The sequence below is a fragment of the Nomascus leucogenys genome, chromosome 15 (assembly GCF_006542625.1).
Source record: "Nomascus leucogenys isolate Asia chromosome 15, Asia_NLE_v1, whole genome shotgun sequence".
Classification (NCBI taxonomy): domain Eukaryota; kingdom Metazoa; phylum Chordata; class Mammalia; order Primates; family Hylobatidae; genus Nomascus; species Nomascus leucogenys.
Window position 1 is genome coordinate 60,859,500 of NC_044395.1, and position 22,663 is coordinate 60,882,162.

General features: G+C 39.5%; 1 protein-coding gene across 1 annotated transcript in view; it reads right to left on the reverse strand.

Moving 5' to 3' along the window:
* UVRAG (UV radiation resistance associated) overlaps window positions 1-22,663 on the reverse strand; it is a 333,633-nt gene that overhangs the window by 244,085 nt on the left and 66,885 nt on the right. Inside the window, exon 5 of the mRNA XM_030828684.1 lies at window positions 20,152-20,226. Within this exon, the coding sequence (XP_030684544.1) occupies window positions 20,152-20,226 (75 nt within the window). The remainder of the gene's footprint in view (window positions 1-20,151; window positions 20,227-22,663) is intronic.

Sequence of the window (22,663 nt, forward strand, 5' to 3'; positions counted from 1 at the left end):
AGCAAGACTAATGAAGAAGAAAAGAGAGAAGAATCAAATAGATGCAATAAAAAACGAAAAAGGGGATATCACCACCGATCCCACAGAAATACAATCTACCATCAGAGAATACTACAAACACCTCTATGCAAATAAACTAGAAAATCTAGAAGAAATGGATAAATTCCTCGACAAATACACCCTCCCAAGACTAAACCAGGAAGAAGTTGAATCTCTGAATAGACCAATAACAGGTTCTGAAATTGTGGCAATAATCAATAGCTTACCAACCAAAAAGAGTCCAGGACCTGATGGATTCACAGCTGAATTCTACCAGAGGTACAAGGAGGAACTGGTACCATTCCTTCTGAAACTATTCCAATCGATAGAAAAAGAGGGAATCCTCCCTAACACATTTTACGAAGCCAGCATCGTCCTGATACCAAAACCTGGCAGAGACTTAACCAAAAAAGAGAATTTCAGACCAATATCCTTGATGAACATTGATGCAAAAATCCTCAATAAAATACTGGCAAACCGAATCCAGCAGCACATCAAAAAGCTTATCCACCATGATCAAGTGGGCTTCATCCCTGGGATGCAAGGCTGGTTCAACATACGCAAATCAATAAATGTAATCCAGCATATAAACAGAACCAAAGACAAAAACCACATGATTATCTCAATAGATGCAGAAAAGGCCTTTGACAAAATTCAACAACCCTTCATGCTAAATGCTCTCAATAAATTAGGTATTGATGGGACGTATCTCAAAATAATAAGAGCTATCGATGACAAACCCACAGCCAATATCATACTGAATGGGCAAAAACTGGAAGCATTCCCTTTGAAAACTGGCACAAGACAGGGATGCCCTCTCTCACCACTCCTATTCAACATACTGCCGGAAGTTCTGGCCAGAGCAATCAGGCAGGAGAAGGAAATAAAGGGTATTCAATTAGGAAAAGAGGAAGTCAAATTGTCCCTGTTTGCAGATGACATGATTGTATATCTAGAAAACCCCATTGTCTCAGCCCAAAATCTCCTTAAGCTGATTAGCAACTTCAGCAAAGTCTCAGGATACAAAATCAATGTACAAAAATCACAAGCATTCTTGTACACCAATCACAGACAAACAGAGAGCCAAATCATGAGTGAACTCCCATTCACAATTGCTTCCAAGAGAATAAAATACCTAGGAATCCAACTTACAAGGGATGTGAAGGACCTCTTCAAGGAGAACTACAAACCACTGCTCAATGAAATAAAAGAGGATACAAACAAATGGAAGAACATTCCATGCTCATGGGTTGGAAGAATCAATATCGTGAAAATGGCCATACTGCCCAAGGTAATTTATAGATTCAATGCCATCCCCATCAAGCTACCAATGACTTTCTTCACAGAATTCGAAAAAACTACTTTAAAGTTCATATGGAACCACAAAAGAGCCCGCATCGCCAAGTCAATCCTAAGCCAAAAGAACAAAGCTGGAGGCATCACGCTACCTGACTTTAAACTATACTACAAGGCTACAGTAACCAAAACAGCATGGTACTGGTACCACAACAGAGACATAGATCAATGGAACAGAACAGAGCCCTCAGAAATGATGCCGCATAGCTACAACTATCTGATCCTTGACAAACCTGACAAAAACAAGAAATGGGGAAAGGATTCCCTATTTAATAAATGGTGCTGGGAAAACTGGCTAGCCATATGTAGAAAGCTGAAACTGGATCCCTTCCTTACACCTTATACAAAAATTAATTCAAGATGGATTAAAGACTTATATGTTAGACCTAAAACCATTAAAATCCTACAAGAAAACCTAGGCAATACCATTCAGGACATAGGCATGGGCAAGGACTTCATGTCTAAAACACCAAAAGCAATGGCAACAAAAGCCAAAATCGACAAATGGGATCTCATTAAACTAAAGAGCTTCTGCACAGCAAAAGAAACTATCATCAGAGTGAACAGGCAACCTACAGAATGGGAGAAAATTTTTGCAACCTACTCATCTGACAGAGGGCTAATATCCAGAATCTACAATGAACTCAAACAAATTTACAAGAAAAAAACAAACAACCCCATCAAAAAGTGGGCAGAGGACATGAACAGACACTTCTCAAAAGAAGACATTTATGCAGCCAAAAAACACATGAAGAAATGCTCATCATCACTGGCCATCAGAGAAACGCAAATCAAAACCACAGTGAGATACCATCTCACACCAGTTAGAATGGCCATCATTAAAAAGTCAGGAAACAACAGGTGCTGGAGAGGATGTGGAGAAATAGGAACACTTTTACACTGTTGGTGGGACTGTAAACTAGTTCAACCATTGTGGAAGTCAGTGTGGCGATTCCTCAGGGATCTCGAACTAGAAATACCATTTGACCCAGCCATCCCATTACTGGGTATATACCCAAAGGACTATAAATCATGCTGCTATAAAGACACATGCACACGTATGTTTATTGCGGCAATATTCACAATAGCAAAGAGTTGGAACCAACCCAAATGTCCAACAACGATAGACTGGATTAAGAAAATGTGGCACATATACACCATGGAATACTATGCAGCCATAAAAAATGATGAGTTCGTGTCCTTTGTAGGGACATGGATGAAACTGGAAAACATCATTCTCAGTAAACTATCGCAAGGACAAAAAACCAAACACCACATGTTCTCACTCATAGGTGGGAATTGAACAATGAGAACTCATGGACACAGGAAGGGGATCATCACACTCCGGGGACTGTTGTGGGGTGGGGGGAGGGGGGAGGGACAGCATTAGGAGATACACCTAATGCTAAATGACGAGTTAATGGGTGCAGGAAATCAACATGGCACATGGATACATATGTAACAAACCTGCACATTGTGCACATGTACCCTAAAACCCTAAAGTATAATAAAAAATAAAAAATAAAAAATAAAAAAAAGGAAACAACACAAATGTCTATCAACAGATGAATAGATAAGCAAAATGTGTATATGTGTCTGTGTGTGTGTACACATACAACAGAATATTACTCAGCCCTAAAAAGGAATGAAGTACATTCCTTCCTACATGTAGATGCAACACCAAAACATTACACTAAATGAAGAAGAGCCAGAACAAAAGGTCATATACTATATAATTCAATTTGTATGAAATACCCAAAATAGGTAAATCCATAGAGATGGAAAGCAAACTGGTGTTTGCCAGGGGTTTGGAGGATAGCAAAATAGAAAGTGAGCACTTTATAGGTACAAAGTTTAATTTGGGGATTATGAAAATGTTTTGCAACTTGACAGAGATGGTGGTACACAACACTGTGAATGTACCCAGAGCCACTGAATTGCACACTTCAAAACAGTTCATTTATGTTACATTAATTTCACCTCAATTTTAAAAAACAGATGCTAAGAAATAATCCATACATTTAAGGGCAGATGAGGAAAAAGAGGACAAAGGAGACAGTCTTATAAATCAGCAAAAAAATCCAAATAATAGAAGACTTGAGAAGTAGATTTAAGATTCTCAGGAAAAATGATTAATGATGTTCTACTTAGCGTTTCTTATTTTATGGAAAAAGCTGCCAAATACTTTTTCTTACTATAAAAAATTTATCCACACCCACCGACATACAACTAAAAGTCACACTTTACAACAGGGAAAGAACATTCAACTGAAAGCTGGAATCCTGGGTTTTAATCTACTCTGCCTATCGCATAAGTAAGGAAAATAATTTAACTCTCCCAGACCTCAGTTTCTTTAATTATAAAATGAGATGCAACTACTACTAATAAAAACAGTAATAAAAAATAACAGCAATATAAAAAGTAATGTTTACATGCATTTACAGTGTGGCAGGCAGTATTGTATTTTATATGTCAACGTTAGCTAACTGTTAATATGTTAAATGTTAACACATTTAATACTCACAAACCCCTGTGAAATAAGTGCTATTAATATCCCCACTTTAAAGGTGTGGAAACTGAGACACAAAGAGGATTAAAGAGAAGAGCCATGCAGTCTGGCTCCACAGCCCATGTTCTTAAGAACCAGGCTATACTTGATGATCTCTAAGACCTTTTCCAATTCTAAAAATTCTGAGTCCATGTACATTTAAGGCAATTTAAGGACATTATTAAGCCCTCCTGTTTCAGCCATCACTTAGCAATTAACATTCTTGAAATATGCTAAGAGCCTTGTTCTGAATGACATCTAACTTCACCAGATGTTCGATCCCGACAGACTTCTGATGAAGGATTATAATGGAAAGAAACGGCTCATTTGTATCTGGTTATCTGTGTGAGATACTGCCAAGTGCCAAAGAGCCCAGAAAAGATTTACATGTCACTCAAAATTCTTCTGAAGTCAGGCCTAACAATTCTTCAAGGAACGGAATAGTAACAAGTCTGGGTGAGTGCCTATTAAACTGCTCAGGGAAATAGATAATTTAACATATCCAATGAGCAGGAGTAATTCCAGGCAAGTCAGGTGTATTTCTAGATGAGTGGTCAGCAAACTTTTTCCATAAAGGGCCACATAGTAAATGTTTTCGGCTTTGCAGGCCACATGTCATTTCTGTCACATATTCTCATTTTTTTCTTTAAAATTCTTTAAAAATGTAAAATCATTCTTAGTCGCAAGCTATACAAAAACATGTGCTGGACTACAGTTTGCTTATCCCTGTACTAGTTCATTGGATGAGTCATGTTATAAAACATGTTACTATATATTTTGAGAGTTTTTAGCCGCAACAACACAAGACTGTCCTTAACTTCATTAAAACTACAAAATGTATACAGAAATAACCCAGTTAGTAGGATAACTGATTAGGAAGCAAATAGCATTATACATATACTTATTCCTTTCAGTGTTTACTGAACACCGAGTACACAGATGGTGTTAGGCAATTATTACTACTGTCCTCATAGAGTACACAACCCAGTGAAGGTTCCAAGTGAATCAAATAATGCAAGAGTGCCATAAGAAAGGCTTTTTAAAAAGCTACAGGAGTCGGCTGGGCACGGTGGCTCACGCCTGTAATCTCAGCACTTTGGGAGACCGTGGCGGGTGGATCACAAGGTCAGGAGTTCAAGACCAGCCTGGCCAAGATGGTGAAACCTCGTCTCTATTAAAAATACAAAAAAATAAGTCGGGCTTGGTGGTGGGCACCTGTAATCCCAGCCACTCAGGAGGCTGAGGCAGAGAATTGCTTGAACCCGGGAGGCGGAGGTTGCAGTGAGCCGAGATCGCGCCACTACACTCCAGCCTGGGGCGACAGAGCAAGACTCGTCTCAAAAAAAAAAAAAAAAAAAAAAAGCTACAGGAGTTCTGCTGCAGTAAAGATTCCATCTAGTAGAACAGGAACATCAAAGACTGCAGGGGTGGCAGTATTTGGGATGGATTAAGTAGTACTGAAAAGCTGAATGGCAGTGAAGGAAAGTCTCACACAGACTGAACACCTTTAGCCAAAGCATGACAGCAGGAAAACACAAGCTGCATTCAGAGAAAATTAAATAGTAGTCCAATTCGTTTAGCTTCAGTGACGTGGAAATTATTTGGATCCCTGGAGAGGGAAGTAGTGGGAGATACAGCTGAATAAGTAAGTAAGGAGGGCCAGAACACAGCAAGCCTTGAATACCATGCTAAAATGTAAAGACAACCCATGGGCAGTAAGAACTCATGGAAGGTTTCTAACAGTTTAGGGTTATAACCAGAGCTACATTTAAGGAAGGTTACTCTGGTATTGACAAACCTCATAAATTGGAGGAAGAAGACTGTCCAACTACCCGATAGGAGGCTACTATAAAAATCCATACATATTAGACATAATGAGGGTTCAAAATCCATCAGTGGCAATGGTAATAAAAAACAATAGAAACGGAAAAAGAGAGAGGAAGAGGAGGAAGGTGGGGAGGAGAAGGAGGAAGATGCAGGGGGAGAAGGAAGGTGGGGAGGAGGAGGAGAAGGAAGAAGAGAGATAAAAAGCGGAGACAGAACCCAAAGTACTATACAAGTGACTGAATTTGGGCTGATGGAGAGAAAGCAATCAGACCAGAGAGTTGGACACATCTAACAGACAATAAGATTTATTCCATACAATCTTTAAGCAAAGGAATAAAAAACGAAAGTGTCCTTTTGCAAGATTAATCAGGCAGCAGTAAGACAGAGTGGATACAAAGAGACAAGAGTCCATAGGCCCACCAGGAAACTACTGCAGTGACCCAGCCCTTTGCGAATGTTGATCTGAGCTTGGATCATGGCAATGGAGATGGAAAAGTTGCCACAGATACCAGAACTACTTCAAAGAAGAACTCAGAAGAGTCTAGTGGCTGACTGAATAGAATGGATAAAATAAAATAAATCAACACTTAACTATAAAATTTGAGGCCAGGATAAATGAAAAAATAGTTAATAAAGACATGGAAAACTGGAAGAGAACGCAACCTTGGAGAGAAAAAATGAAGAGCTCCATTTAAAGTATAATAATTTGGCAGGTATCTATGCAGAAATGTCAGAAACCACTAAGACAGAGAACTACAATTTTGAGTAACAAGCTATACCAGGGGTTCCCAAGCCCCAGGGCAAGCATCACCACCTGAGCTCCCCCTCCTGTCAGATCAGCGAGGGCATTAGATTCTCGAGAGCTCAAACCCTACTGTAAGCTATACATGCAAGTGATCTAGGTTGCGCATTCCTTATGAAAATCTAACTAATGCCTGATCATCTGAGGTGGAGCAGTTTCATCCTGAAACCGTCCCCACTCCCATCTGTGGAAAAACTTGTCTTCCACAAAACCGATCCCTGGTGCCAAAAAGGATGGGGACTGCTGAGCTATACTACTGAAGACAACCAAGTGGTGTATTCCAACAGAATTTCTAATGATCTGCTGCTACAGAAGCTTCATTCATTCATTTGGCAAGAATGTACTGGATTATTATTACATGCCAGACACAGTGCTAAGTACTAGGGATCAACAGGTAAAAACAGACACTGTCCTTGCCCTCGCACAGTTTACAGTGTAGCAGGTAAGAGAGGTAAGCAAATGGGCAATCAGAACATAATAGGATAAGGGTCAGTGACGAGGGAAATGTAATACAAGGTGCTACGGCAGCATATAAAAGGAATCTATCCACACTGGACTTAAGAAGTACATCACAGAAAAACCTTCCTATGGAAATGGGGCCTTAGCTAAAACTGATGTGAACAAATCTTAGCCTAAGAAAGTGTTAAGGATGGAGTGCTTAGAAATAAGGAATAGCAAGACCTCCTAAGTCATTAATTATTGAGGACAAACACTGCTGACAAGATTTGAATAAAGGAAGAATATGATCAGCATTTTAGAAAAATAAATCTGACTATAATGTCAACAACCAGGAAAAAAGTAGCAGCCACCATCAGTAGTGATTGAAACACAGAAGAAGGGACTCAAGACAACTCTATGTTCTGACTTTGAGAAAGTAGGTGGATTGTGGTACCATTCACTTCACTAAGAAACACAGCAGGAGGAAGTGTTGTGAGGGGAAGGGAACTGAGCTCAGTTTGGGCTATGGAGAGCATATGTATTTCTGAAACATCGAGGCAAATTTGACACATGTCTAGATACATGGAAATCTAGACTGAAGGTGTTTATCTGGGAGGAAATCTCTCCCCAGCAGGACTTGCCAGTGTTCTATATTTATTCATAAAACCATAAGTGAGCTTTGAAAATAGTCTTCTTCTACTTAACCTAGGTAAAATAAGAAATCTTGATGGGCAAGGGAAAAAAAAAACAATGGCTCATCCTACTACTTGAGCACATTTTCAGATGTAATGAGTATACTTTTTTTAAAATACAGTGTTTGTTTGTATGACTACAACTACCTAATGAATCAATAGACAGCCTGTGTTCCTAGGTGTATACGTTCATTTGGCCATTAGTAACACTTTTAGGTGTCAGCCAAGTTTAAGCCAAATAAAACTGTGCACGTATCTCTGTTAAGCATCACCAAGCCTTAGACAACCCTGGCTCTGAGACCTGATGAAGCCCAGATGCTGAGTAGTTAAGGAGGAAAGGTGAGACCTCTTCTTGGACAATTAACCTGAGCTGAATGCGTACATCCCTTCAGATTTGGCCCAATGTTTGAGACAACAGAGGATGTTTTTCCTCTCCTTTAAAACAGTGAGAAGCACTGAGAAATAAGAACAGTGTCATGAAGCAAAGATATACAGATCCTGAAACTAACATTAATGATTTTAAATTTAAATCAACAGAGATGAAGATGTTTTTGTTCATACTTCAAATATACTCAGAAAATAATCACAATCACAGGCACACACTCCAAGTATGAAGTGGAATAAGTGCCTTCAATGCTACTCCATGACATGAGGACTGAAAGTAACCCTCCTAAAGTAGCCGTCCCTTAAGCAAAAAGTCTACCTTAAAACAGAGATGGGAACAATGTGATCCTAGTAGACTTCATTCACTCATGGAAAAATATTCAGTAAGCAAAGTCTGAGACTTTAAAACTGAGTAAGGCATAACCTCAGCCCTAAAGGAGCATACGCCCTAATAGGAAGAAAGGATGTATGGCCAAATTACTATAACTGTGAAAGAAGAGAGAAGGAAGAGAAGGCAACAGTGACAGCACGTTAACTAGAATTCGTGGAGAGAGAAAAAGAGAGTGAGAGAAGATTCCCAGCTTTGTACAACAGTTGAAACAGAAATTGACTTACAGGATGGGGTGAGGAGGCTCAAAAATGCCCTCTATACAAATCTAAAAAAGAATGGTGAAAACATGTTTTCAAAATACTAAACAAAACAAAATTTTAAACTCTCTGAATCCCCTGGTGAGAACAAGTCGAGCTCTGTTTCTGTTTACTTCTCAAAAATCTAAAACATCTATATGAAGAACCATACTTAGCTTTGAATTTTACAGTATTAAAAGTTTTCAAAAGCTCAAAAATTGTGCTAAGAAGACAAGATCCTCCAAATTCATAACAGGAAACGTGGCATTTTCCCAGATTATTCTCTGGCTTCAATGAAGAGAGAGAATGGGGACCACACTGCAGCAGCAGGGTTTATAAATATGAATTACAGGATAAGATGATTTTCCAAACATCTGTCAAAAGCTAATTCGATCCAAGAGAAAAGGGGGAAAAAAGACTCAGAGGGAAGCCAAATACAGTGACTAATGTGTGGAACTTTTGTGGACTTCAGTGGGTTGATGGTCTCATGGGCATTGCATGCCCACTCTACAATAATAAATGCCCAAAGTCTGTAGAATAAAGCACTTTGATACTGTTCAAAGTGTTTGCATGTGTTCTCTCTCATTTGATTCCCACAATGCACAACTAGTTATGCTTTGTGCTGGTTAATGTGAAGACAGAGACTTGGTACGCCGTCACACTATATGAAGTGGGAAGAAATGTGGAGATGCCATACAGCATAGTGGTTAAGAAAACAAGCCTTCAAATGAATGAGACCTGGGCTCGAATCATGGATCTGCTATTCACCACCTATGCCATCTTGCTTGGGTTCAGTAGTTTAATGTTTTCTTCTAAGGTACTTCACTCATAAAAGGAGAACTACCTCATGGGGCTGTTATACACAAATTAAATAAAAATACATAACCTATCTGATATAGTGTCTCATAGCAGGCACTCAGTAAATGAAAACTGGCAATGGTAGTTTTTTTAAAGCTCTGTATTCCTGAGAAGAGAAATGGGAGAAATATTTAAAAATAAAATAAATAAAAGCTCTATACTTACCTAGTATAATACTGTTAGTACACAATCACACCAGCTCAAATAGTTCAGAAATAAAATTTTACCCTGGATTTAATCTGGGCTCAGATCTCTAGATGCTTTATAATAAAGCAAGCAGCTATTATAAACAGTTCCTGAGGATTTTCCCAGTCTTTGTTTCTTCTATTTTGTAAGGCAAGGGAAAGGAAAACTAAACAGAATATGCATAGGAATGGACTTTTTAAATGGTTTTTTTCCAACTTTTCCTTGATAATGTACTAAAAGACCTGGGAAGAAATATACTATATCCAGCTCTCTGTTATTAAAATATTGGCTTTACTTGGGACACTTAATCCCTACTTCTGAATGATGTTCTGCTTGCGTACTGTGTGGGACATGCTTTGGAAACAAGTTAGTATCCATTAGCTAACTAGCAAGAGGAAATAACCATCTATTTAATTTCTCAGTTCTACAAACTACATGGAAATCTCTTAACTTCTCTGGGTGTCAGCATCTTCATCCTGAAAATGAAAATACTACTACTTGCCCACCTAAGATGCTATAAGTTAAAGGAGATATCGCTAACAGTATATAATCACAGTGAAATTAAATGACGGAAGAAACCTCAAATGAAAATTAAATGATGAAAATCTTCTATCACACCACCTCTTCACAGGTGACATAGTATAATGAAGAAAGTGCATGTCTATAAAGAGGGAGAGATGTGTTCTGATCCAGGTTCTGCCACAACTCATCCTAATATCTTGGCCATTCATTTTTATTCCATAAGTACTTACTATATACCTAATAGATGCCTGCTACTGAGCCTGGTATTACAGATACAAAGTTAAAATACAGTTTGTACCTTCTAGAAAGAGTGACAGATATACAATTCAAAAAACTGTAATAAACTCAACAACTACTAACAGAGGTATGTCAAAAGGGCTTCAGGAGCAAAGAGAAAGGGGCAATTCATTGTATAGAAATTACTAAGTCACGGAATGAAAGGAAGTCACTTTGCCCCTCTGTGACTCAATTTCTTTTAAGCAAATAATGATAAATTGGCCCTACCTTCCTCTAAGGTTGTTATAAGGCTGGAGCGAATTACTTATAGACAAATCTCTAAAGATTAAAGAGCTATGGGCCGGGCGCGGTGGCTCACACCTGTAATCCCAGCACTTTGGGAGGCTGAGGTGGGTGGATCACGAGGTCAGGAGTTCAAGACCAGCCTGGCCAAGATGCTAAAACCCTGTCTCTACTAAAAATACAAAAAAATGAGCTGGGCGTGTGGCAGGCCCCCGTAATCCCAGCCACTCGGGAGGCTGAGGCAGAGAATTGCTTGAACCCAGGAGGCGGAGATTGCAGTGAGCCGAGATTGCCCAACTGCAGTCCAGCCTGGGTGACAGAGCGAGACTCATCCAAAAATAAAAAAAAAAAGATTAAAGAGCTATGGAGGTAAGCATATAGATATATAGAGATAGATAAATTATAGCAGCTGGTAGCTCATGCCTGTAATCCCAGCACTTTGGGAAGCCGAGGTGGGCAGTCACTTGAGGTCAGGAGTTCGAGACCAGCCTGGAAAACATGGTGAAACCCCATCTCTACTAAAAATACAAAAATTAGTTGCGTGTGGTGGCAGGTGCCTATAATCCCAGCTACTCGGGAGGCTGAAGCAGGGTAACCGATTGAACCCGGGAGGCAGAGGTTGCAGTGAGCCGAGATCATGCCACTGCACTCCAGCCTGGGTGACAGAATGAGATGCCATCTCAAAAATAATAATAATAATAATAAATAAAATAAATTATAGCTATGTCTAAGTTATCATCTGTAGCATGGAGCTAACTTGCCATGTCAAGTTCAATAAATTATGAGCCCCCTGAACGTCAGTTTTTCCATCTACAAAATAAGAGTGTTGGGCTAGATAACTAATATTCCCTGCGGTGTTATCCAGCTAATTAGGATTTTCTTACTTTTGAGATGAGGAGCCTAAAACTAAGAGAAGTTAAGTGATTTGCTAAGGAACACAATACCAGAACAAATTGAAAAATATAAAATAAGGAGTTTTCATTTGTTCAGGCTTTCAAAACAGATCCTGAAACTTGTTATACCTAAATCTTCAATCTCAGCCTACATACTCGAGATGATCAAGTTATATGGTTATTTTTGTGAAATTCATCACCAAATTGCTATTTCAATATCTTGAGTTTCTTTCATCCACAAGATTTGCTCCTTTTGACTTGGATTCTATGCCTGCTCTAATTTTTTCCATTAAAATGAGAAAGTATTGCCATCTACTGGACTCTAAAGATACTACTGCTGTGGCTTCTAGTCAGAAAAATGAAATTCTTACTTATATCTCTATATATCTATATACTTACCTTCATAACTCTTTAATCTTTAGAGATTTGTCTATAAGTAATTTCACTCCAGCCTTATAACAACTGGTCTAATGCTTTTGCACCTTATCAATAGCACAACAGTTGGAGTAATTATGCCAATATGAGTTACATAAAAATAAATACCAAAAGTTGAGGCTGGAGGTAACCCAGGGTAGAACAAATATCATCTACTCAAGATTTTTATTCTCAATTATTGCTGTGATAGCCCTAAACACAGCAAGCATTCACCTTCATTCACTAACAAAATTTTATTGAGAGCCTACTACATACCAGGCACTATGCTAGAGATATAGTGTTAATACAACGGTAAGTATTAGAGATGTAATTCTTCTTATCATAGGATTTAGAGCCTAGTGAGTAGAAGTTTCCATTTACTGGAGTAATAGTTGTCAGGAGTGCCTATAATTAAACTTACATCAATCTGACTCCAATATCCATATTCCTAATGACTAGGACGGTGCATTCATAAAAAGTAGCTGTCAGCAGTCCCACAAAAGATGAGTAGCCACCAAAATGAAATTCAGGCAAAGATAATCTTGCCTGTATACATTAAAGGCAAAATCCTGAATGGGGATCTGGAAGATTTCCAGCTTACTGACTCAACAGCCTTTTATTTCTCATCCTCCCCTAATCACCATCACAGCAGTTAAACCCACCTAGAAAACCCATGTAGAAATCTCTACAGGTCACCCAGCCTTATTCACCAACCTCCATACCAACTTCAAGGTATAACAAAGCTCCTCTTTGCTTCCCAATAGTCACCAAACATTAAAACCTCTTCCTGAAGTGCTCTTCAAATTATTTAAGGTTCTGCTGTAACTCACCAGCATTATCTGCAAGACGCAAACAAATGACACCAAAAACAATTTTTCAAACTAAACTCATTTGTAAACTGGATGTCTTCTGGAATATATGCTGTCTTATCTCCTCAACAAAGAAAATAAATTTGTGAATCCATGTCTTATACTTTTGTATCCCACAGTACCTAGTTTAATATTCTAGTAGGGTGCTTGACATTTTTTACCAGGAAAAAAAATCATGAATCACTTTTACAACTAAGATAAAAATTTGCATCATCACTTATTCAACTTCTCTTTTGTCTGAATTGCTATTAAATACTTTAAGATTGCAGTATCTGGCCAGGCGTGGTGGCTCACGCCTGTAATCCCAACACTCTGGGAGGCCGAGGTAGAAGGATCATTTGAGCCCAGCAGTTCAAGACCATCCTGGGCAACACAGTGAGACCTGATCTCTATTTTTTTTTTCCTTTAAAAAAAAAAAAAAAAGAGTGCCACATTTGTATGTCAAATAAAGACCATTTTGCTACATACAACTAACAAGAATATATCACTCCCTAATAATGCCAGAAGAGGTTACTGAACAAAGGATTAAAATCCAGTGTTTATTTTAGTGAAAAATTTTTCAGTGTATTAAGTAGTGTCCAACACACTCCTGGAAGTGAAAATGAACTACTTAGCCATTGTATTCTATAGTTAAGAGATTTTGATTCCTAAAAATTCAACAGAAAACCTTTGGGAGATGCAGATAAACAAAGAGGAAAAAGTTATGAACAGATAAGTAATTTCAGCTTTTAGATCCATAGTGGCTGAAGACATACTAAGAGAATGTAGACAGAGGGAGTATTGACATCGACATAATCATCAGCAATAATAATAAAACTGTTTCTGGTCACAGCTAATGTAAAAAAGAAGAATGCCAAAGAACTGGTCAACAAAAATTTTAGGCATTACTGAAAGTTGCTTTAAAATGTGCTCTGTCATTGCTTCCTAAGTGTAACTTTTCCTCTTCTGTATAAAACACTCATTCTTAAAATTTAATCCTGTTCTCAAAGCCTTGTTGCTTCAGCATTTTTAAAGTTTTAAACGAAATACTTCAAACCTGTATGATATCCATTTATAATTATTGTGATTACAAATATATTTGGACATAATGCTACCCCCACACTACATGTTTCTTTTTACCTTTTGTTTTCTTTTCTGTTTCCTACCAAGTTGACAACGCTTTCTATATTTTCTATTCCCTTTATTCCTCTGCTAATTAGAAATCTATAATCTCTGCTTTCCATCTTTTTTTTTTTTTTTTTTTTTTTGGTAGAGACGGGAGTCTCGCTTTGTTGCCCAAGCTGGTCTCAAGCTCCTGGCTTCAAGTGATCCTCCCACCTCAGCTTCCCAAAGTGCTGGGATTATACAGTCTGGGCACGGTGCCTCACGACTGTAATCCCCACACTTTGGGAGGCTGAGGCGGACGGATTACTTGGGATCAGGAGTTTGAGACCAAAGTGCTGGGATTACACGTGTGAGCCACCACACTCAGCCCTCTGATTTTAGCCTTTACTAGGTATCCTTAAATTTTTAACACGTACACTTGACCACAATTTTTTCTAGCAAATTCTAAAGTTGGTTACTATCTCTATCCTCCTCCCAAACAAATCAGTGACCTCAATGAGTCTTAACCCTTTCAACACCCACTCTCATTATTGTTGTCTAGGGCAATGCTTTTCACTCTCTGTGGGGAAACACCAGTTGGCTGGATTTTTTTATTTGCTTCATTCCATTGTGAGCTGATACTTTTGTAAAATACAATGAAGAGTCACAATAACGTAAAATTGCTATAGAAGTTTTGAAACTTTTACCCTCACTTTTTCCACGTTGCTCACCACAGATTGTGACAGACAGTTCTTAGACGAGCAGTGGTCCAGACTACATTTTGAATAACAATGGCCTAGTTTGTTTCACCTTAAAACACATAATCAGATATTTATTTTTGTTTGTTAGCTTACAGTCAGAAATTCACTAATGTTTTAACCATTTGTATACCCCTTGCTGTTTTCTTACATACTATATGCTCCCTTTGGTGTCACTTTCTATTTGCATCATTCAGCATGGGTAAAGGGTCTGTGGATAGTAAACTATCAATATTTATGCATTTAAAACTATCAATGCCAGGTGCAGTGGTTCACACCTATAATCCCTGCTACTCGGAGGTGGGACTGGGCAACAGAGTGAGACTCTGTCTCAATCAATCAATAAAATGCTCTCTCTCACCCTCGCTTTTCTTTTTTTTTTTTTCTGTCACACAGGCTAGAGTGCAATGGTGCGATCACAGTTCACTGCAACCTCAAATTCCTGGCTCAAACAATCCTTCCACCTCAGCCTCCCAAGTAGCTTGGACTACAGGCATGTGCCATGCCTGGCTTTTTTTTTTTTTTTTTGGTAGAGATAGTATTTCATTATGTTGCCCCAGCTGGTCTCAAATTACCCTCACTTTTGACTAAAAGTTTACTAGAAACAATTAATAATTAACAGTGCATTGAAGACATATTTCTTCTGGCATCTACTGCTGCTAATGAGGAGTCTGCCATCAGCCTAATTTGTAAGTAATATTTCCTTTCTCGCTGGTAGCTTTTCAAATTTCCCCTTTTAGGATTATTCTTAAAGTTCTGCAGTTTCTCTAAGCTGTCTTTTCTTGGCCTTTTTTTTAATAGGGAGAGCCCCACTCAGCTTCTCATGCTCATTTAGTGCTCATTTTGCCCTGAGGAGCCCATCTTTCTGCCTACTTCTGGGGAGGGTGGCCAGAAGGCCCAAGTCTTCTGCTTCTTCCCACTTCTTTGTGTTTCTATTCCATTTCTGTTTAGGAGATGTTTATTGCCTTGATTTCTTGTTTGTTTTAGGAAGGAATATTTCTTCTTTTTTTTTTTTTTGAGATGGAGTCTTGCTCTGGTCCCCAGGCTGGTGTGTGGTGGCTCACTGCAACCTCCACCTCCTGGGTTCAAGCAATTCTCCTGCCTCAGCTTCAGAGTAGCTGGGATTACAGGTGCCCGCCACTATGCCTGGCTAATTTTTGTGTTTTTAGTAGAGACGGGGTTTCACCATGTTGGCTAGGCTGGTCTTGAATGCCTGACCTTATGATCCACCTGCCTCGGCCTCCCAAAGTGCTGAGATTACAGGTGTGAGCCACGGCACCCGGCCAGGAATATTTCTTTTACATTTCTCTGATTTCATCAATCCTTGCTTTTTGTTTGGTGCTGAGGAAGGTCTCAAAGTGTACACTTACAATGTCATCTTGACTGGAAACTCTGCTTGCAGCTTTGTTAAAAAAGACAAAAAAGGTTTTTTAAGGTTCAGTCTACATGTCAGGTATTCATTTGAAAGCTGGTGAAGGGGGCAAGATCTGCTGAACTTGTCCAATTAACAAAGCTCACTAACTGAAGGACAATAGGGGAAAGCACACCACTTATTACGATCATATATTCAATAAGCATGTACTGACCATCTGCTTTTGAATCGCAGCTCTGCTACTTAGGGAGCTGTGTAATTTGGGGAAAGTTACTTAAGTTCTCTGTGCCAGCTTCCTCTTCTATGAAAGGCAAGTGTGAGGTTTAAATAAGGTAAAATGTGTAAAGCGTTTAGAATAGTGCCAGCACGAAGTGCTCACTAAATACTAGCTATTATTCCTGTTAGAGGGAAACATTACTCTGCATTCCCATGTTCCCATACAGGAGACAAATGCCCCACTCCATTTCTCAGGAGAAAAGGTCATGAAAGGAGCATCTGCAGTTTCTCTGTGTCCTCCACTCACTCCTCTCCAGGACCAGCAGATGACTGATCTGATGGTTGGGCTTCAGAGATGGACCTGTGTGAGACTGGCTTAATTCTTTCCAGGTTATCTCCAATCAGAAACAACCTGTCTAACCATGCATACAAACTTTGCTTCTGGCTTGGAGGCTCAGGCTTTGTTCCTATAAGAGGAAGACCTTGGTTTCATTTGTTTTGTTATTTTGTGGGGGAGGTTCAGTCCAGGAGGAAGTATATAGAAGGAATCAACAAGCCCTCTTAGTCACAGCAAACTCTTTTAGTCAGAGAATTTAAACCACATTTGTCCATCAGTTTTATTAATAATAAAGCCAATGTTCTGATCTCCATTTATCTATCACCTATCCTTCCCCCCCCGCCCCGAGACAGGGTCTTGTCCGTTACCCAGTGCGGTGGCACCATCAGGGCTCACTGCACCATCAACTTCCTCATCTCAAGCAATCCTCCTACCTCAGCCCCTCAAGTTGCTGGGACTACAGACACGTGTCACCACACCTGGCTAATTTTTTGTTTGAATTTTAGTACAGACAAGGTCTTGCTACGTTGCCCAGACTGGTCTCGAACTCCTGAGCTCGAGTGATCCTCCCAGCGCAGCCTCCCAAAATCCACTGGGATTACAGACTATCACCTATTTCTGAACTTGCTCCAAACTCAGGAGAAGAAGAAAGGAGTATTAGTTATTGGCTTACTCAAAATCTCAACAGCTCTGAGGATTTGGCTGTAAGGTTCTTGGGGGATTAAATACAACAAGAGATGTGAAGCTCTTACAGTGTTTGATATACAGTAATGCTCAATATATTTTGGCTATTAATATTATTATTATATGTGCCAGATATTGTCTTAAAAGGTGAGTTATACCAGTTGCAGGAGGAACTTAATGTTGCAACAGTATTAGAACAGCTAACTCTGTACATGAGATATTATGAACCAGCAGCAGTAGCAGTCCCATAATTATTTCATTAAATCACAAACACTTTTACTAAGCAAACTGCATACCCCAAAAACTGTGGCAGATGCTGGGAATTCGATATTATTTATAGAAATCTGTCCTTCAAAAGCTTACAGGCTAGAAAGGAAGACAGACAAGCCTAGTTGCAAAGTGGTATATCCTATGTCAAAGGTATACATAGCATGTTGATATAGGAACTTAGAAGAGGAGAGCTTTGAAATAAAGAAAGAAAAATGTCTATCAGAGTTTGAACTGAATTTTGAAGAAGTCACTTGAATAACTTCCATTTTGCTAAATCCAATGGGCAATTTTTGGTCCTCCTATTTGATCACTCTCTCCTCTTAAAAAAACAAGCAAAAAGATAAACAACAATAACAACAACAACAAAACCCTTTCTTTCTTTGGACTTTGAGATTCTACACAAAACTTTGCTCTCTTTTCCTTGGACCACTTCTTCTCAGTCATCTTTTCTGGTGCCCCCTTGTCTATGTGGCCTTTAAAAGCTGGAGGTCTTCCAGGCTTGGGTACCTAGCCCCCTTTCTTCCTACAGTACTGCCTGTTCCTAGTCCATCTTATCACCACTCATGACTTCAATGACTGTTTGTCATTGGCCCCACATAAATATTTCTAACCCAGTCCTCTCCTCTGAACTTCAGACTCATGGATCCAAATGCCTACTTCTATCTACACATGGATATCTCAAAGGCATCTCAAACTCCACAGGATCAAATCGCAACTCACAATCTGCCTCCACCAAACCTGGTTTTCCTCCAGTGTCTCTTAGTTTTCTCAGTGCCTGATACCTTTATCCATCCAGTTACTTCATCTAAGCCAGAAACCCAAAAGTCATCCATGACACCTCCTTTTTCTTATGCCTTAAATTCAAAGCATCAGCAACTCCTAATGATTTTATCTACTAAAACTTTCTTAGATCTATCTTCTCTCTATTCTACTGTCGCCCTGTTTCAAAGAATAACATCTCTTATCTGATATACTGTAAGATCCTCCATACTGATCTCCCACAAATATTCTTGCCTCTTCTACAATCAGTCTCTACTGCAGCCAGAATGAAATCATTGAAACGCAAATCTGATAATATCACTGCTGTGCTAAAAATCCTTTCACACAGACCCCTGTTCTTAGGGTAAAATCCTTTACAAGTTCTGTGTGCTGTGGCCCCTGCCTAGCTCTCCCGCCCCATCGGGTATCACTCCCCGTCATCACTCTGACCTTCCTTTAGTCCCTAAAACTCACCATGTTCCCTTCTATTTCATGGCCTTCCAACATGTTAACCTCCTCTGCCTGAAATACTCTCTCTATTCAGCCCCTACTCCCTACTCCCTTTACACAGTTCACTTCTATTCATCATCTGGAGTGTAGCTTTAAAAGTCAAGTCCCCAAGAAGACCTTTCTTGAGCCCTTAGAATAGGTTAGGCCCTCATTATATGTTTATATAGCATTTACCACCATTTGTGTTTACATGTTTATCCGTTAGATTACTGTATCAGTGTTTGCCTCTTCCATATACTCCACAACAGCAGGAAATTATCCATTTGCTCACCACTGTGTTCTTAGCACTTGGAGTACAGTACAGTGGCTGACATACAGCAGGCGCTCAATAAAATGTTGTTGAATAAATGAAGTACTCTAAGCAACAGCATTTCAGACAACCAAGAGCTATGAAGCGACATGATCACTAAGAGCAAATAATGCACAGGGTTGCAGGGTAGAACACCATAGTAGAATAGAAAAAGCATAGGCTTTAGAGGCAGGCAACCTGAGATTTCAGCTCAGCTACTTTCTAGATGGGTGAACCTATGAAGCTCATCTCAAACAACCTTTTTCCTTAACTATAAAATGGAGAGGACAAAACAAACCACATTGGTTATGAAGCTCATCTCAAACAACCTTTTTCCTTAACTATAAAATGGAGAGAACAAAACAAACCACATTGGTTTTCGCTAGTATTAAGTGAGGAAAAGGACAAGAATCACCTGGCACAGTACCATAGATAGCAGGTACTTGGTAAATATGAATTCGCTTCCCTTTCCTTTCTCTAATAACTTTTAGATGTAGAGATAATGCCGACTATAAAACAACCTGATTCATATTTTCTTAAATGTATTGAAAGTTACAAAAGATATCTGAAACATTTAATAAAACTGTATTGCATTTAATCAAAATTCACCATCCTTTCTTAACCCCCAAAGAATTATGTAGAATAAGAGAAAACAGCTAGTTCCAGATTTCCTGTAGAAAAATTAATATAATCTGGATTTAGAAAAGATGGACTGAATGGTTATGTGCCTTACAGAATGAGTTTTCACATTAAAAAGCATTCACCTTAAGCCACACTAAGCAACAAATTTACAGCATGATTCTATTTACGCAGAGCTTTTCAGGATTATATCTACCATGTACACCTGCAAGGCACACCTGCACTAAACAAAATTCATAACATTACAAGGATCTTCTTACCTTATGTTCAAATGGAGCACCATAGTAGCCATCATTCAGCCCAAAAATTATTTCATTTTGGTTTCGGGCATGAATCTAAGAGAGGAGGAAAATACAGTATTCATTATTTTTATTCCAACCATGTTTTAATATAACCAGAGAATGACAGTTACAACAGGATCTACTTCAATACTGAGAAACAGGCTGACTACATCTAAACACACTAGCAGAAAACCAAACACTATTCAAAAGATCAGGTGATCAATTCAGCATTTCCTGCTTTAGTCAAAGGCCTTGCAAAACTATCACATGCGATCACAGGCACCATCACTCACGTATCTTTCACAAACATTTCTTGAGGTTGTTATGGAATGGCTATTTCTGAACAACAGGGTATTCAGAGGCATATTCTACGCTCTCTGACCCCAAAGAAAACACAATTTATTAAGTCTGAAAGTATTTTTTTAAATATGAAGCCTAGGTCTGGCACAGTAGCTCACACCTATATTCCCAGCACTTTGGGAGGCAGAGATGGGCAGATAGCTTAAGCTCAGGAGTTCAAGACCAGCCTGGGCAACACAGCGAGACCTCTTCTCTACAAATAACAGTAACAATACAAAATATTAGCCGGGCATGATGTTGCACACCTGTGGTCCCAGCTACTCGGGAGGCCGTGGTGGGAGGACTGCTGGAGCCTGAGCGGTCAAGGCTTCAGTGAGCCATGATCACACCACTGCACTCCAGCATGAGTGAGGGAGCACAACCTCGTTTTAAAAATAAGAAAAAAAAATGAAGCCCTAGAACAAACATAAAAGATTAACATATTCTATTTTCAAAAAAACAATTTTTTAAAAAGCAATAGTATCCAATCCCTAAAGTCTTTATTATTGTCTGCAAACCAGTCTCTTTTATTATTGTCTGCAAACCACTCTATTTCAGATGAGGTGAGCTTCAGTCAGTGCATCCCAACTGAAACTTCATTTAAAAGGTGGAAGGAATAAAACTTTAAAAATTAAGGAACTGAGGCCAGGCACCGGTAGCTCACACCTGTAATCCCAGCACTTTGGGAGGCCGAGGTGGGTGGATCACTTGAGGTGAGAAATTCGAGACCAGCCTGGCCGACATGGCGAAACCCCGTCTCTACTAAAAATACAAAACTTGGGGCCGAGCGCTGTGGCTCACGCCTATAATCCCAGCACTTTGGGAGGCCAAGGCGGGTGGATCACGAGGTCAGGAGATCGAGACCATCCTGGTTAACATGGTGAAACCCCGTCTCTACTAAAAATACAAAAAATTAGCTGGGCGTGGCAGCGAGCGCCTGTAGTCCCAGCTACTCAGGAGGCTGAGGCAGGAGAATGGCGTGAACCCGGGAGGCAGAGCTTGCAAAGAGCCGAGATCGTGCCACTGCACTCCAGCCTGGACGACAGAGCGAGACTCAGTCTATTAAAAAAAAAAAAAAAAACCTTGGGCCAGGCACGGTGGCTCAAGCCTGTAATCCCAGCACTTCGGGAGGTCAAGGCGGCGGATCACTTGAGGTCAGGAGTTTGTGACCAGCCTGGCCAACATGGTGAAACCCCGTCCCTACCAAAAACATAAAATTTAGCCGGGCATGGTGGCGGGCGTCTGTAATCCCAGCTACGCGGGAGGCTGAGGCAGGAGAATCGCTTGTACCCTGGAGGCGGAAGTTGCAGTGAGCCAAGAGCGCGCCAATGGACTCCAGCCCGGACGACCAAGCAAGACCTTGTCTCAAAAAAGAAAAGAAAAGAAAAGAAAAGAAAAGAAAGAAAGAAAGAAAAGAAAAGAAAAGAAAAGAAAAGAAGAAAGAAAGAAAGAAAGAAAGAAAGAAAGAAAGAAAGAGAAATTAGCTGGGCGTGGCAGTGCACATCTGTAATTCCAGCTACTAGAGAGCCTGAGTGAGGCAGGAGAATTGTTTGAACCCGGGAGGCGGAGGTTGCAGTGAACCGAGATGGCGCCACTGCACTCCAGCCTGGGCAACAGAGCGAGAGACTCCGTCTCCAAAAGAAAATTAAGGAACTCAGATTAAAAAAAAAAAAACCTCGAAGTAGTATATAGTGTCCAACTATGAAATATATAAATAGATTTAGTTACTTCATCAGAAAGAGTTGTGGCAAAAAAAAAAAAAAAAATTCTTCTGCCCTGAAGGTTTTAAGTGAAAGTTCAAGTGGGGGAAAGACAAGAAGGACTACCAGAACAGAATCTCTCCTTTCTCTACCTAGAGATGGAAAGTAGTCGAAGCCAGCAGCAGAAGATTCCTGTAAACATTTCCGTGACTTCCATTATCTCCTACCTCTATCACCAAAGCAAAATTAATCACATACTCCCTGTTTATCCACCTCATTTACTGAACTGAATACAATACCAAAAGATAAGTCTGCAATCATAAACTTACAATAAAAACTGTAAATGAATCTCAAGGAGTTTTTCATCTTAGAAAAGAGAAAACATTATGAAAGTAGTCTCAGGATTAGAAGGATCCTGAAATTTAATAAACATAAAACATTTTTACACATAT